This window comes from Diospyros lotus, chromosome 3, assembly GCF_014633365.1.
Source record: "Diospyros lotus cultivar Yz01 chromosome 3, ASM1463336v1, whole genome shotgun sequence".
In the NCBI taxonomy this organism is placed as follows: Eukaryota; Viridiplantae; Streptophyta; class Magnoliopsida; order Ericales; family Ebenaceae; genus Diospyros; species Diospyros lotus.
This window is the reverse complement of record NC_068340.1, coordinates 29,661,539-29,676,143: the sequence shown is the minus strand read 5'-3', so window position 1 is coordinate 29,676,143 and position 14,605 is coordinate 29,661,539. Positions and strand designations below refer to the sequence as shown.

General features: G+C 36.5%; 1 protein-coding gene across 4 annotated transcripts in view; it reads left to right on the top strand.

Annotated features, from left to right (window-relative positions):
• Positions 1-14,605, top strand: part of LOC127797260 (uncharacterized) — a 28,798-nt gene that overhangs the window by 659 nt on the left and 13,534 nt on the right. Inside the window, exon 2 of one of the 4 annotated variants that reach the window (XM_052329995.1) lies at positions 500-915. The exons of 2 other annotated variants lie outside the window; for them this stretch is intronic. In XM_052329995.1, the coding sequence (XP_052185955.1) occupies positions 500-565 (66 nt within the window). In that variant the 3' untranslated portion in view covers positions 566-915. Of the gene's footprint in view, positions 1-499; positions 916-14,605 lie in introns of those variants that run through there. One more of the 4 variants, XM_052329989.1, reaches the window with a different exon arrangement.

The window sequence follows — 14,605 nt, the reverse complement described above, 5'->3', positions numbered from 1 at the left end:
GTTTTATCCTCTCCAGTCTTCCTCCTTTTTCTCCTATATATGGTTAACTTTTTATTTAAAACAACATGCAAAAGAATTTTCTTATAATTAATACTCTTAATATAATTTTAAGAAAAAATAGTCAAATGCATGTAGGCAGGCTACAGAAATTTTTTATTCAAATTAAAAATTTGATATTAATTGGTGTATAGAAGCAAAATTTTGTGTATGGACTGTAATGACTCGTAGTGTTGAAATCACATGTATTAGTCAAAGGAATCATACATACAATAAAAACATAATTATATATACTTGTAAATATAATATAAATATATAATATACTATAAAAATATAGATGTTTTCCAGAATTACATATATATCCTTTTCACGTGGGAGTTATTGAAAGAACACATTTTAGTTATGATCGATCCTTAATCCACCATAAGTTTTGATTTTTTGTGGCAAATAATCGAAATATATATCTTCTTTTCTGTTTGTATTATTTATTTATGTGATTTAGGGATTGAAGCTGTTGAAAGCCTCTTTGGAGTCTACCACAGTTCTCACAGATGTGTTCCTGCGATGAAGCAACAGTGGTCCTATCCCCTTCCTTCTTATGTATTGCAAATATTTGGCCATATATGTGATTCGCTGTGCATGCCCTTTTTATTTCTATATTTTCAGCCCTAAATCCGTTTTATTTTTCTGGTTTGTTCTGTTTTAACTTTTTTGTATTTGCTTGACGATACTCAATTTATAATTTTAACGTTAATTTTCCCATCGCGGTTATTTATTCTACAGTCTTCTAGGAGGCTCTTTCAGCTGCTCTGGCATGCATATGTCCCTTCTAATATATTGCATTCTTTTGTACATTTTAGCTTCTTGGATTAATCCTTCAAGCATTTAAACAAACTAATCTCTCGTCTCTAAACAAGAAAGCTGCTTAAATGTACAAAATTGGCAGGAGATCCAAGATAAAACAGTGGGTGGGTCCAGATGCTAAGGTCTTAAATACACCGAAACAGAATACATAATGTTGCCAATGTGTCATGCACAGTGAACATGGCCGTGGATGTATATTAAATTCAGAGGGATGAGCTTTGAACTGCATCTACTTGAAGTGAAAATCCTCAACTCGAACTGATGAATACCTCTGGGGGGGGGGCTCATTTTGTCTTTCCATTGATACCAGGTTACGGGGGATGGCATGGCCACTGCTCTAATCCAAGCAACTTGAGTTAACCATCAAGCAATACACAACCACACGAACTTGTCAATCGTTTGCAGTAAAATGTGTGGCGAATCAGGAGTGCTTTGATTACCCTTTTGCTGTCAGAAATTCCTTCACATTGAGGAAAATCCCTTGTCATATGGATTTATAAACCGTGTTTCAGTAGCACTTGAGGTTTGCGCTGAACAAACAGGGTGATTTAACGACTGGTTTTGGGCGAAACCCGCTATAACTGTGAACTAAACGTACATGGTTCAGTCCGGACATTCAGATGAAATTCTGGGTCTCTATTCCAGTGTAGAGTGATGCTATTAATACGAGGAAGGTTTTACTGGGGGTTTATAGGTGATGTTCTCCCAATAAATTGATGATTTATCGCGATAAATTCGCCATATTCTCTCCTCTCCTCTCCTCTCCTTTCTCTCTCCCCTTCCCCCTCTAGCAATTGCACCTCTCTCTCTCTCTCTCTCTCTCTCTCTCCTTTTTCCTTCAGCACTATCTCTCACAGCCTTCCCCTCGCTGCCCGCCGCTCCCTCTCACTCGCTGCTGCATCCTTGTCTGACTGACCGCCGTTAACTGCCTCACCTCACTATCCGCTGCATCCTCGCTTGGCTGTCTAACCTCTCGCGGCGAGGTGGTGGTTGGCCAGGCGAGGATATAGCTAGCGATGGTGGGCGGCGAGTGTGAGGCATCGACCAGCGCGAGCGATGCTGAAGAGGGAGGAGAGGAGAGAGAAAGATGATAGAATGGGGGAGATGAGAGAAAGGGGTAAAATAGTGATTGAGAGGAGAGAAAAAGATAAAATGATTTTTTCAAGTCACTTGTAAAAATCATATCTATACAAATAGCATTATCGTTCTAGTGTATCTGTAGAAAAATAATGCCAATAGTTTGCAGTCACTTTTTTTCTCATCCTATCTGCATACTACAAGAAAAAACATTAACCCAAATCACGCCACCCCAAAGAAAAGTTAAAAGTAAAATAAGCACCCAGTAAAAGTAAGCATCTTTTGCTTCTACCATATCCATGTTACATGTCAAGGAGTTTATAAGCATTCCAAATGAAAAAAGAATTGAAATGAAAAATGAGAAATTTTTTAAAGCCGTTGCCTTTATCGTCAAAAATGGACCACCAAATTCTAATAGAAATTACTCACCAAGAAACCCACATTTCAAATATGATCGCTGCAATCTTATTGGCCATGCCATTGACAATTGTTGCCAACATTTTAAATGCGATCATTGTGGTTACAAAGACCACACCATTGATGTCTATTGTAAGCTCAAGCAAACAAACACTCAAGGGGATAAAAAGGTTCCCTCAAATGGTTTTCCCTTAGTTCATCATGTGATTTCCAACTCTGATAAGATTGAAACCTTTTCCTTCTACAGTCTCACTGTTGAACAATATTGCAATCTTCTTGAACTTATTGCTCGAACAAAGACGATTCGTGCTACACATCAAGTGTCAATAGTGAGCAACCTTTCAAGTATTCCTCCTAGCTCCCACATATATGGTAAGGGTATTCAATGGATCTTTGACATAAGAGTTATTGATCACATGGTTTGTTCCCCTCATCTTTTTACCAGTAGTATACTTATCACCAACCGTTATGTGCATTTACCAAACCATACTCTTGCTCAAGTCACACATGTAGGGACAATACACCTTTCTAGTAGACTGGTTCTTTATAATGTGCTTTGTGTTCATTCCTTTAAACTCAATTTGATATATATGTGGTCAAATTGGCTCAAACCTTTTCATGTTATACAACATTTACCAACCACCTTTGTTTTGTACAGGACCAACATTCGAGGAAGACGATTGGGACGAGAACTAAACAAGCTGGATTCTACTACTTGGATAAGTCAAAGTATGCTCAGTGTCATATTTTTGTTGCCATCATTTCCTCCATCAATCCTTGTCTTTGGCATCAACGTCTTGGTCATCTTTCCAATAAAAGCCTACGTGCCACCTCTTTATGTTTAGACTTTGTCAAAATCGGTCTAGTCATAGATTGTTTTATCCGTCCACTTGTCAAACAAACTAGACTACCTTTTCCTACCAATTCCATCACTACAAAATCTTGTTTTGAGTTAATTCATGTTGACATTTGGGGTGGTTACCATGTCTCATCCTTACAAGGAGCAAAATACTTTCTTGCTATTGTAGATGATTTTTCTCCGTGCACATGGGTTTACCTTTTGTTAACCAAATTTGAGGCTAGAAATTGTTTACTTAACCTTTATCAACCTTGTTGAAATCCAATTTGATTCTCGCATCAAAATCATCTGTAGTGACAATGGCCTTGAATTTGCTATTTCAAACACATATCATGCTAAAGAGATTATTCACCAAACTAGCTGTATCTCAATCCCATAACAAAATGGTGTTGTTGAACGAAAATATCGACATCTCCTCAATGTTGCTCATGCCTTGCTTTTCCAAGCCGACCTTTCCAAAAAAATTCAGGGTGATGCTCTCCTAACTGCCACTTATCTAATCAATTGTACCTCAACCTTTGTTCTCCATGGCTGCACACCATTTGAGGTCATCTTTCACAAAACACCCACTTATGATCATTTACGTGTTTTTGGTTGTCTCTGTTTTGCCTCTACGCATCACCACAAACCAAGCAAATTTGATGCTCGTTCTCTCCGTTGCATTTTTCTCGACTATCCTTATGGTACCAAAGGTTATTGGGTTTATAATTTAGCAACCAACAAAATTTTCCTTTCTCGAGATGTCCTTTTCCACGAACATGTTTTCCCTTATGCTTTTATTGCACCCATCTCCACTTCACCAGCATACTCCATCCTTCCCGTCGCTGGCTCTGCAGATCCGATCCTTCCAACCATAGTGCCTACCAATCCCAACCAACTTGTTGTAGTGCCTGCTCATCCACACCCAACTATCGTGGAGCCATCTCCACTTGGCACAATGCCTTCACCCCGATCCGATCCCTATCTGACCTCACTCGATACGACATTTGCTTCACCCACTGCTACGTCATCAGCTCTAATAATCCATTTAGCATTGCCACTTCCCGATGTTGCATTTTTTGACCCAGCCACCGCGATAGTACCTGATGCACCACAAGATTCTCCCACACCCAACCCTCAACTCCAACGACCCACACAGGCACCTAGCTACCTTCAACAATACCATGTAGAAGCTTTGTTCTCTACTGTCGTCTCACTCGGTGTTGACTACAAGCACATGTATTTCTCACCCTTTGTCTCATGTTCTTACTTATGGTCGACTTTCTCCTATCCATCGTGTTTTCACCATTTCCATTTTAGCTGTCAAAGAACCTACCTCCTTTACCCAAGCTGTCAACGATCCTAAGTGGCGTCTTACAATGGACGAAGAACTTCGTGCCCTCTATGATAATGGCACTTGGTCTCTCCAACTTTTTCCTTGCCACAAGAAACCCATCAATTACAAATGGGTTTACAAGATCAAATTTAATCCTGATAACACTGTCCAACGCTATAAAGAACGCTTAGTTGTAAAGGGTTACAGTCAAATTGAAGGATTTGATTATCGTGAGACTTTTGCACCCGTTGCCAAACTTGTTATTGTTCGCTTACTTCTTGCTGTTGCATTTTCCCTGAATTAACACCTTCAACAACTGGACGTCAACAATGCCTTCCTCCATGGTGATCTAGAGAAATACATCTACATGACATTACCCCGTAGTTTCAGACGAAAAGGGGAGACACGTGTATACAATCTTCACAAATCTTTATATGGGCTTAAGCAGGCTTCTCATCAATGATTCATCAAACTATCTAAAGTCGTCACCCTTGCAGACTTCATACAATCCAAATCAGATCACTCATTATTCGTCCAACACCATGGTACTTCTTTTATTGCCCTACTTATCTATATGGATGACATCATTCTTGCAGCCAATAATCCCCAAGAAATTAAAGCCCATCTCATGCAACAATTTGAGCTTAAAGATCTTGATAATTTAAAATATTTTAATTTCTTGGCATAGAGATATCTCGATTAAAATAAGGAATTATTATATCACAAAGAAAATATGCCCTTAAAATATAAGAAGACATGGGATACTTGGCAGCAAAGCCCGCCAATTCTCCAAGGGAGCAGAATTTATTTCTTAGTAAGGAAGAAGACGCTTGTATTGAAGATCCATTCTCTTATCGAAGACTTGTTGGGCGACTGATTTACTTAACCATCACAAGGCCAAACTTGGTCTATATATTCCGTTCACATTCTCAGTCAATTTATGGACAAGTCTCGAGTTCCACACCTAGAAGTGACACAACGAGTTCTATGTTACATCAAGAAAACACCTAGATAAGGTATTTTTCTCTCATCCACAAGTTTATTACAGTTGAATGCTTTTTGTGATGCGAATTGGGCTCGATATTGAGACACACGAAAGTCACTACAAGAAAATCATAATTTAGTGACGGGATTTGTGACGGGGGCCCACTCGTCACTAATTTGTGACGGGTTTAGTGACGAAAATTTGTCACAAAAAACATGGCAAAAAATTTAGTGACGGGACTGCAATGCCCGTCACTGATTAGTGACGGGCGTGCCTTGCCTGTCACTGATCAGTGACGGGACTGCCATGCCCGTCACTGATCAGTGCGGGCCTGCCATGCCCATCACTAATCAGTGACGGGCGTGCCTTGCCTATCACTGATTAGTGATGGGACTGTCATGCCCGTCACTAAATTTTCTGCCATGTTTTTTGTGACGAGACTACAATGCCCGTCACTAATTAGTGATGGGCGTACCTTGCCCATCACTGATCAGTGACGGGCCTGCCATGCCCGTCACTGATCAGTGATGGGACTGTCATGCTCGTCACTGATCAGTGACGGGCATTGCAGTCCCGTCACTAAATTTCCTACCATGTTTTTTGTGATAAGACTGCAATGCCCGTCACTAATTACCTTGCCCGTCACTGATCAGTGACAGGACTGCCATGCCCATCACTGATCAATGACGGGACTGTCATGCTCGTCACTGATCAGCGACGGGCATGGCACACCCATCACTAATTTAAGTCTAAAACCCCCTCCCGAACATCTATTCTCCCCCTTCCTCTCTCTGGTTCTCACTTTTTCTCGCCCCCTTCCCCCTATTCCGACGCCATTTCTCTATTCCCCCATTGGTTCTCTTGATTTTTCTGTAGCTGCTGTCTCCCACCGGTATTATTACTACGCCGGTGCCATTGCCGCCACTCTTTCAGTCAATGAGATAATTATTTTGTGTTGTTTAGTTTTAGTTATTTTGTGTTAGTTTAGTTTAATGATTGTTTTGTGTTAGTTTAGTTGTAGTTATTTTATTTTAGTTTAGTTTAATGGTTATTTGTGTTTTTTTTATTTTTAATTGAAAAAAATTTACTTTTAATTAAAATATAATACTGTAATTTTAAATAAAATACATAGGAAATATTGATGTAATACTATAATTTTTAATAGTTTACTTTTAAATGTAATACAGTTTACTTTTATTGTTATAAATAAAATATACACATTAAAAAATACAAAAAATTCTATTTGACATAAAACATTAAAAATAATAAATAAAATTTCAATTCAAATATTTAAAACTAACATATGAAATAAATTAGATAATTATTTTAATTCAAATATGCAAGTAATTAAAGACTAAAAATTAAAATAGTATTTAAGAAAAATATTATTTTGTTTTTATAAAATATGTAGAGCACGCTAATACATTTTAAGATTTTTATCTAAAATAAAACAATAAAAAGAAGAAATAAAATTTCAATTCAAATATTTAGAATTAATATTATAAATTAGATAAATATTTATTTTATTTTATTTTAAAATTAATTTTAATATTTTATTTTTATTTTTTTATTATTTAAAATTATCTGTGACGGGAAAGATGTCCTGTCACAGATTTGCGATGGGAAAGCTTGTCCGTCACAGATATGTGACGAGATTGCTCAACCCCGTCACTAACAATCAGTGACGCCCTTTTTTGTGACGGATTTTCTGTTTTTAGTGACGAATTTTTCCGTCACTAAAATCGATTTTTCTTGTAGTGAGTCAACCACAAACTACTGTGTTTTTATTGGGAGTTCTCTCATTTCTTGGAAAACCAAAAAGCAAGCTATCGCCTCCCGCTCAAGTGCAGAGACAGAATATCGTTCCATGGCATCTGCTTGTTGTGAGGTCACTTGTCTCCAAAACATTTTACATGATCTTGGAATAAAACATTCACAGCTGGATAAACTATTCTGCAATAATCAAGTTGCTCTACATATAGCTTTCAATCCGGTATTTCATAAACGAACAAAACACATAGAAATTGATTGTCATCTTATTCAAGAAAAGGTTCAAGCTTGGGTAGTCAGAACTTACCATATATCAACATTTGATCAGCTAACCGACATCTTCACTAAATCATTGAGTGTGTCACAATTTTCAAATTTTGCCAGTAAATTAAGAATGATTAGCATCTATTCTAACTTAAGAAGAAGTGTTAAAAAATCAAATCTGATTCTCATTCTCAGTGTACATTTCTTTTGACTTATTATTACTTAGGTTGGGCTACGTGATAGGTGGATTACATTTGTTTACCTTCTCTTTATGTATAAATCTTGCTATTGTACATACAAAAATAATTATCAAGTGAAAGATTTTTACAAGTGTTGTTATAAATCTTTTTAATAAATATTTTCCTGTTAATATGTGGGTCTTCACGAATTATATTATTTTCATCCAAACTTCATATTTAAATTCATTTCCCTTCTAACTCAATTAATTTCGTAATTTGTTTTTAATGCAAATCTATACATAATTTTTATTTTTCAAGTTTTTAATTGTGTGTTAAAAGTGTATTTTGATAATTGTTAAATTTTAAGTATAATTTGTTTTAAGTTAGCTGTTGAACGTCTTTCTTTCAAGTTAGGAGCAATTCTTTTATTAGGGTTTTTTAAAAAAACTAGTAAATTTTACAAAGATTTATTTCCAAAGTAAGTATTAGTCTCTTTAGATTATCTCCAACCACATCCCTATTTTTTTTTATTATATTATAAATAATTCACTTCTTATTCTTATTTTATCTCAAAAACTATGTTTATTTCAACCACACTTCCTATTTCACTCTCTATTTGTCTCTTTATTTTATTTATTTATTAATAAACTTCAATTCTAATTTATTTTATCTTACTAATAGCCTAAATATGTTAAATTAATACTCAAATTAAACACAAAAATAATACACCAATAGCTCAAATATGCTAAAAAAACACAAATAAAAAAAAAAAAAAACACAACTAAAATTGAAAACCCAAATTGAAACCCAACCATCCAATCGTTGTTGTGACCATCGTGACTGACTACATCGGATTTATCCACCACCATGATCACCATGACCAACCAATCAATCGATCGGATTTATCTAACAACTAGAAGGGAAATAAAAAAATGCAAATGCATAAATCAAAGGCATACTGTGTTTGTTCGTCTTCTCCATACTCAGGATATGGTGACGTTTTATCTTCTTCGATTGTGGGAGAATGCGACTCTTCGTCTTCTTCAACTGTGGGTGATGGCAACTCGTAAAGGATCTTGTCTGATCGTTAGCGATGCCAATGCCTCTTTTTCAATGGAGCTTTGTGATTAAACAATGTCTCTTCTCTGACGGTGATCGTTGCGAGAAGGAATGGCGAGAGATGCTATGGATTCTGGGCTAGTCAAAAAAGGCAAAGATTTCCCCTTTTGCTATTTGGATGGCGAGCGAACAAAAAGAGTGGTAAGCAAGCAATGTTGGAGCATGTCACGATTGTCGCCATGCTAAAAATTTAGCTTGGCAAGAGTTTTGATGGACTGTTGGAGACAACCTTAGAGATAAAAATTAGTTCCGCTTGGAAGCTTGAGAGAGAGCTTGTATTGGTAGAGTTTCTCAGCCAATTTTAAAGAATTTTTTCAGCATATTTCGAAAATAAAAACTAGAGTTTCAGCTTTAAATCATCTAAGATTTATGAAGATTTTGATGCGTTGGATTTTAAGGATTCCATCCTACCAAAATCGAGAACCAAGTCTTTTATAATATAATTTTATAAAAAATAAATTAATATTACTTAACAACATAATTATTATAATCTTATCTTTTATTATAAATAAAATACATATATTTATTTCAAAATAATTTTATCTATTAATTTCAATCTATTTATCATTGTTCATCTATTCATAATGAAAATTTTAAATATTACTTTATATAATATAAATTTTCATAAATTATAAAATAATATAAATAAAAATAGCACACAATACTTACAAGCACAAAATATAAACTAAAATAAATTAAAAATATTTAAATCTTCGTCAAGTCCAGTGACCACCTCCATCATCACCATTATTAGGAAAATTCTATCGCGAACCCGAAAAATTACTCTTCATAACTCACGTCCTATCAAAATTTCTAATAATTTTAAAATACCTATTTTATTCCCCCCACAACCCACAGCCAACCTTCTTCTCCGATCACCTCTCATCGCCGACCATCATCTCGCATCTCTCTTTCCCTCCTACATCATATACACACACAAACACATACATATATATATATACACACAGAGCATGGCCGCGGCCATGGCAGTCACGGCCATGCAACTAGCAAGCTCACACACACACCTATATATATATATATATACACACTCACACACACAAAAGCATGGCCGTGGCCATGAAAACCTCCACACCTCGCAGTGCGGAGGTTTTCAACAACCCCGGCATCGCGAGGTGCGGGGATTTCAGCAACCCCCGCACCGCGAGGTGTGGGGATTGTTGAAATCCCCGACTGCCAGCAGTTGGGAAGACTTTTTATATTTTTATATTTTTATTTTAATTAAGAATTTTATTATAATAAAATAAAATTAAAAATTAATACAAATAAATAATTTTTAAATTTTTGCATTTTAAGTAATTATAATTTAACTAATTTTAAATTTTAAATCATGGTGTTGAATTTTTAATACTTGAAAATACACATATCTAAAAATTCTATCATCATTTAAAATATTTTTTTTATAATTACATATATTTAAAAAGAATATATTTTAAATAATGATAGGATTTTTAAATTTATCTTATTGAATTAGGTAAAGATATACATATTTAAAAAAAATTATTTTAAATGATGATAGGATTTTTCGATATGTGTATTTTTAAGTAATTCAATAAAATAAATTTTAAATTTTTTTAAGTATTAAAAATTCAACACTTAATTACAATGATTTAAAATTTAAAATTAGTTAATTTATAATTACTTAAAATACAGATATTTAGAATTTATTTATTTATTTATATTACTTTTTATTTTATTTTATTATAATAAAATAAATTTAATTAAAATAAAACAAATTTAATCAAGCCTTCCCAGCAGTCGGGGAAGGCTTGATTCCCCGCACCGCGAGGTGCGGAGATTTTAGAAATCCCTGCATCTCACGGTGAGGGGGTTGCAGAAACCCTCGCACCGCGAGGTGCAGGGGTTTCCATGGCCGCGGCTTATATATATATATATAAGTGTGTGTGAGTGTGTGTATATATATTTATATAGGTGTCTGAGTGTATTGGTGTGTGAGTGTATATGTGTGTGCGCGCTGGGTTGCATGGTCGCGGCCATGCTATATATATATATATATAAGTGTGTGTGTAAGTGCGTATTTATATATTTAGGTGATGGCTGGGGATGAAAGGTGATCGGAAGAGAGAGTTTGCTGTGGGTTGTGAGGGTAAAAGAGGTATATTAAAATTATTAAAAATTTTAATGAGACGTGGGTTTTGAAGAGTAAATTTTCAGGTTTTGAATAAAATTTCCCCCATCATCATCATTATCATTATCTTCTACGTCAGTATATCTTCTATTTCAAAACCGTCAAAAAAGATTGCAAAAGAAAATAACGACATACCTGATCCTCCTTTAAGCCGAATAGACTGTAGCAGCCGCCGCACCGAGCAATCGAAGTTGTGATTGTGATCATCCCCTCACCTTCCTTAATGATCGGGATAACCAGATTTGGAACTTGAAAAGGCATAACCCATAATTATCGGTGTAAATGAAGAATGAGAGAGAAGAAAATAATCACTATCAACAACCAGATTTGGAATTTGAAAGGCATTGTTGAATGGTTCTTCTGTTATCCTTAATTGCTGTTGAATAATCCCTGATTATTAGGAAATATTTGAATTATTGTTGAGAGAATCCGTGTTTCTAGAGGATATTTTTTCTGTTTTCCTTTGTTATCCATTGTAGGCTATAAAGCCAACATCTTTCTCTGAATAAAGCAGTGTAGTACGATTTCTCTCTACATTGAGTTTTATTTGCAGTTCTCTTGAAAATTAACATCTGGTATCAGAGCTCCATTGGGGGCCTGACAATTGAAGAAGCAGCAGCTTTCACTTGAAGCAGCAAAGATCCATGGCATCAGAAAATGGAAGTGGCTTTGTGCAACCAGCAATTCCTCGCTTCGATGGTCACTATGACCACTGGAGTATGCTAATGGAGAATTTTCTTCGTTCAAAAGAGTACTGGGGGCTAATTGAGAATGGGATAAAAGAGCCAAAAAAGGACGAAGTGCTGACGGAGGTGCAACTCAAGAATCTTGAAGCCGAGAAGCTGAAGGACTTGAAAGCTAAGAACTACCTGTTTCAGGCTATTGACCGTGCAATTCTTGAGACAATTCTCAAGAAAGATACAGCAAAAGACATATGGGACTCTCTCAAGAAGAAATACCAAGGCACAGCCAGAGTTAAGCGTGCTCAATTGCAAGCTCTTCGCAAGGAGTTTGAAATCCTTCACATGAAAATTGGAGAGACAGTGAATGAGTTCTTTGCAAGAACATTGGCCATTGCAAATCGGATGAGGATTCATGGAGAAACTCTGGAAGATGTGACTGTGATTGAGAAGATTCTTCGATCAATGACACCAAAGTTTGATTATGTTGTGTGTTCTATTGAGGAATCAAAGGATATTGACAATCTTTCAATAGATGAATTACAGAGCTCACTCCTAGTTCATGAACAACGAATGCTCAGTCATGTGGAGGAAGAGCATGTTCTAAAAGTGACTACTGCTGGTGAATCATCTCTAGGGAGAGGCAGAGGTCATGGAGGTTTTTAAGGTAGAGGAAGGGGTCGAGGCCGAGGCTTATTTGACAAGTCAAAATTGGAGTGTTATAATTGTCACAAGTTGGGGCATTACCAGTGGGAATGTCCTGAAAAAGAGAAAGATACAAAGGCAAATCTTGCTGAAACCGAAGAGGAGCTAGTCTTGATGGCTTACGTGGATGGCAAAGAAGCTTATGAAAACCATGCAGCGAAAGATTATGCAAAAGAAGTATGGTATCTTGACTCCGGATGTAGTAACCACATGAGTGGTAATCGAACATTGTTCTCCGAGCTTGATGAAACATTTCGAGAAACTGTGAAGCTGGCCAATAATTCGAGCATTAATGTTATGGGGAAAGGAGATGTGAAAATCATGATGAACAAAGTCGTGCAAACCATTAGTGGAGTGTTCTATGCCCCCGAGCTCAAAAGCAATTTGATAAGCTTGGGTCAGTTGCAAGAAAATGGCTTTGCTATTATAATACAGAAGCATAGTTGTCAAATATATGATCCAAGGAATGAACTGGTAGCAATGGTCAAGATGGCTGGTAATCGCATGTTTACTTTGGAAACTCAAACTGCAAGTAAAGATCAAGGTTGTTTTCAGTCAACTGTGCAAGATTCTACATGGCTTTGGCACTATAGATACGGACATCTCAACTTTAATGGATTGAAAACTCTGGAGGAAAAACAGATGGTGAGAGGGCTTCCAAAAATCCAATCTCCTTCGCGTATGTGTGAAGAATGTGTCTTAAGCAAGCAGCAAAGAGAATCATTTCCAAAGAGTAGCACCTGGAGAGCTGATCAGCCATTACAACTCATTCATTCAGACATTTGTGGACCTATAAATCCTACCTCAAATAGTGGGAAAAGGTATTTTATTACTTTTACGGATGATTTTAGTAGAAAAACTTGGGTATATTTTTTGTCTGAAAAATCTGAAGCCATTATGATGTTCAAGAAATTTCAAGTTTTTGTTGAAAAAGAAACAGGAAAGTTTATCAAAGCACTGCGCACTGACCGTGGGGGTGAATTCATGTCAAAAGAGTTCACAACCTGGTGTGAAATGAAGGGAATTAGGAGGCAGTTAACAGCTGCATACTCACCCCATCAGAATGGTGTATCAGAAAGAAAAAATAGAACCATAATGAACATGGTTCGAAGCATGATGTCTAAGAAGAAAGTTCCCAAAGAATTTTGGCCTGAAGCTGTCAATTGGAGTGTGCATGTGCTTAATAGAAGTCCCACTTTTGCTGTAAAAAATATGACTCCACAGGAAGCATGGTCTGGAAATAAACTTGTAGTGAACTACTTCAAAATATTTGGAAGTATAGCCTATGCACGAGTTCCAGATGAAAGAAGGAAGAAACTTGATGACAAGGGGGTCAAGTGTGTGCTTCTTGGAGTAAGTGAAGAATCAAAGGCCTATAGACTCTATAATCCTTTGACAAAGAAAATTATCATTTCTCGAGATGTTGTCTTTGATGAGGAAAACTGTTGGGATTGGAGTGGTAATAAAATCAATGAAAGTGCTGTAGACCTTGCAGAAAATAGTGATGAACAATCACACCAGGAGATGCAACAAGCTGATGACAGTACAAGCACTGACTCAAATGACATCAATGAAGTACCAGAAACATTTGTTGAGCCTCTGCCACGTCAAGGAAGAAGACCAGCATGGATGGAGGATTATACAAGTGGAGGAGAGCTGTCTGATGAGGACCCTCAAGTCTATCTTGCACTCTTTGCAGACAGTGATCCAATTATCTTTAACGAAGCAGTCAAGAACAAAAAGTGGAGACAAGCAATGGATGCTGAGATTGAAGCCATAAAGAAAAATGACACCTGGGAGTTAGTTGATCTTCCTAAAGGAGAAAAGGCAATAGGTGTCAAATGGATCTATAAAACCAAACTCAATGAGAAGGGAGAGGTTGACAAATTCAAGGCTCGGCTTGTGGCAAAAGGGTACACACAAGAGTATGGAGTTGATTATTCTGAGGTATTTGCACCAGTTGCAAGACATGATACAATTCGATTAGTGATTTCTTTGGCGGCACTCAATGATTGGATCTTGTTTCAGCTTGATGTAAAATCAGCTTTCCTGCATGGAGAGCTGAAAGAGCAAGTTTTCATCGAACAACCACAAGGATATGTGAGCAAAGGGAATGAACACAAGGTTTACAAATTGAGAAAGGCTTTGTATGGGTTAAAACAAGCACCCAGAGCGTGGTACAGCCGAATAGAAGGGTACTTCACAAG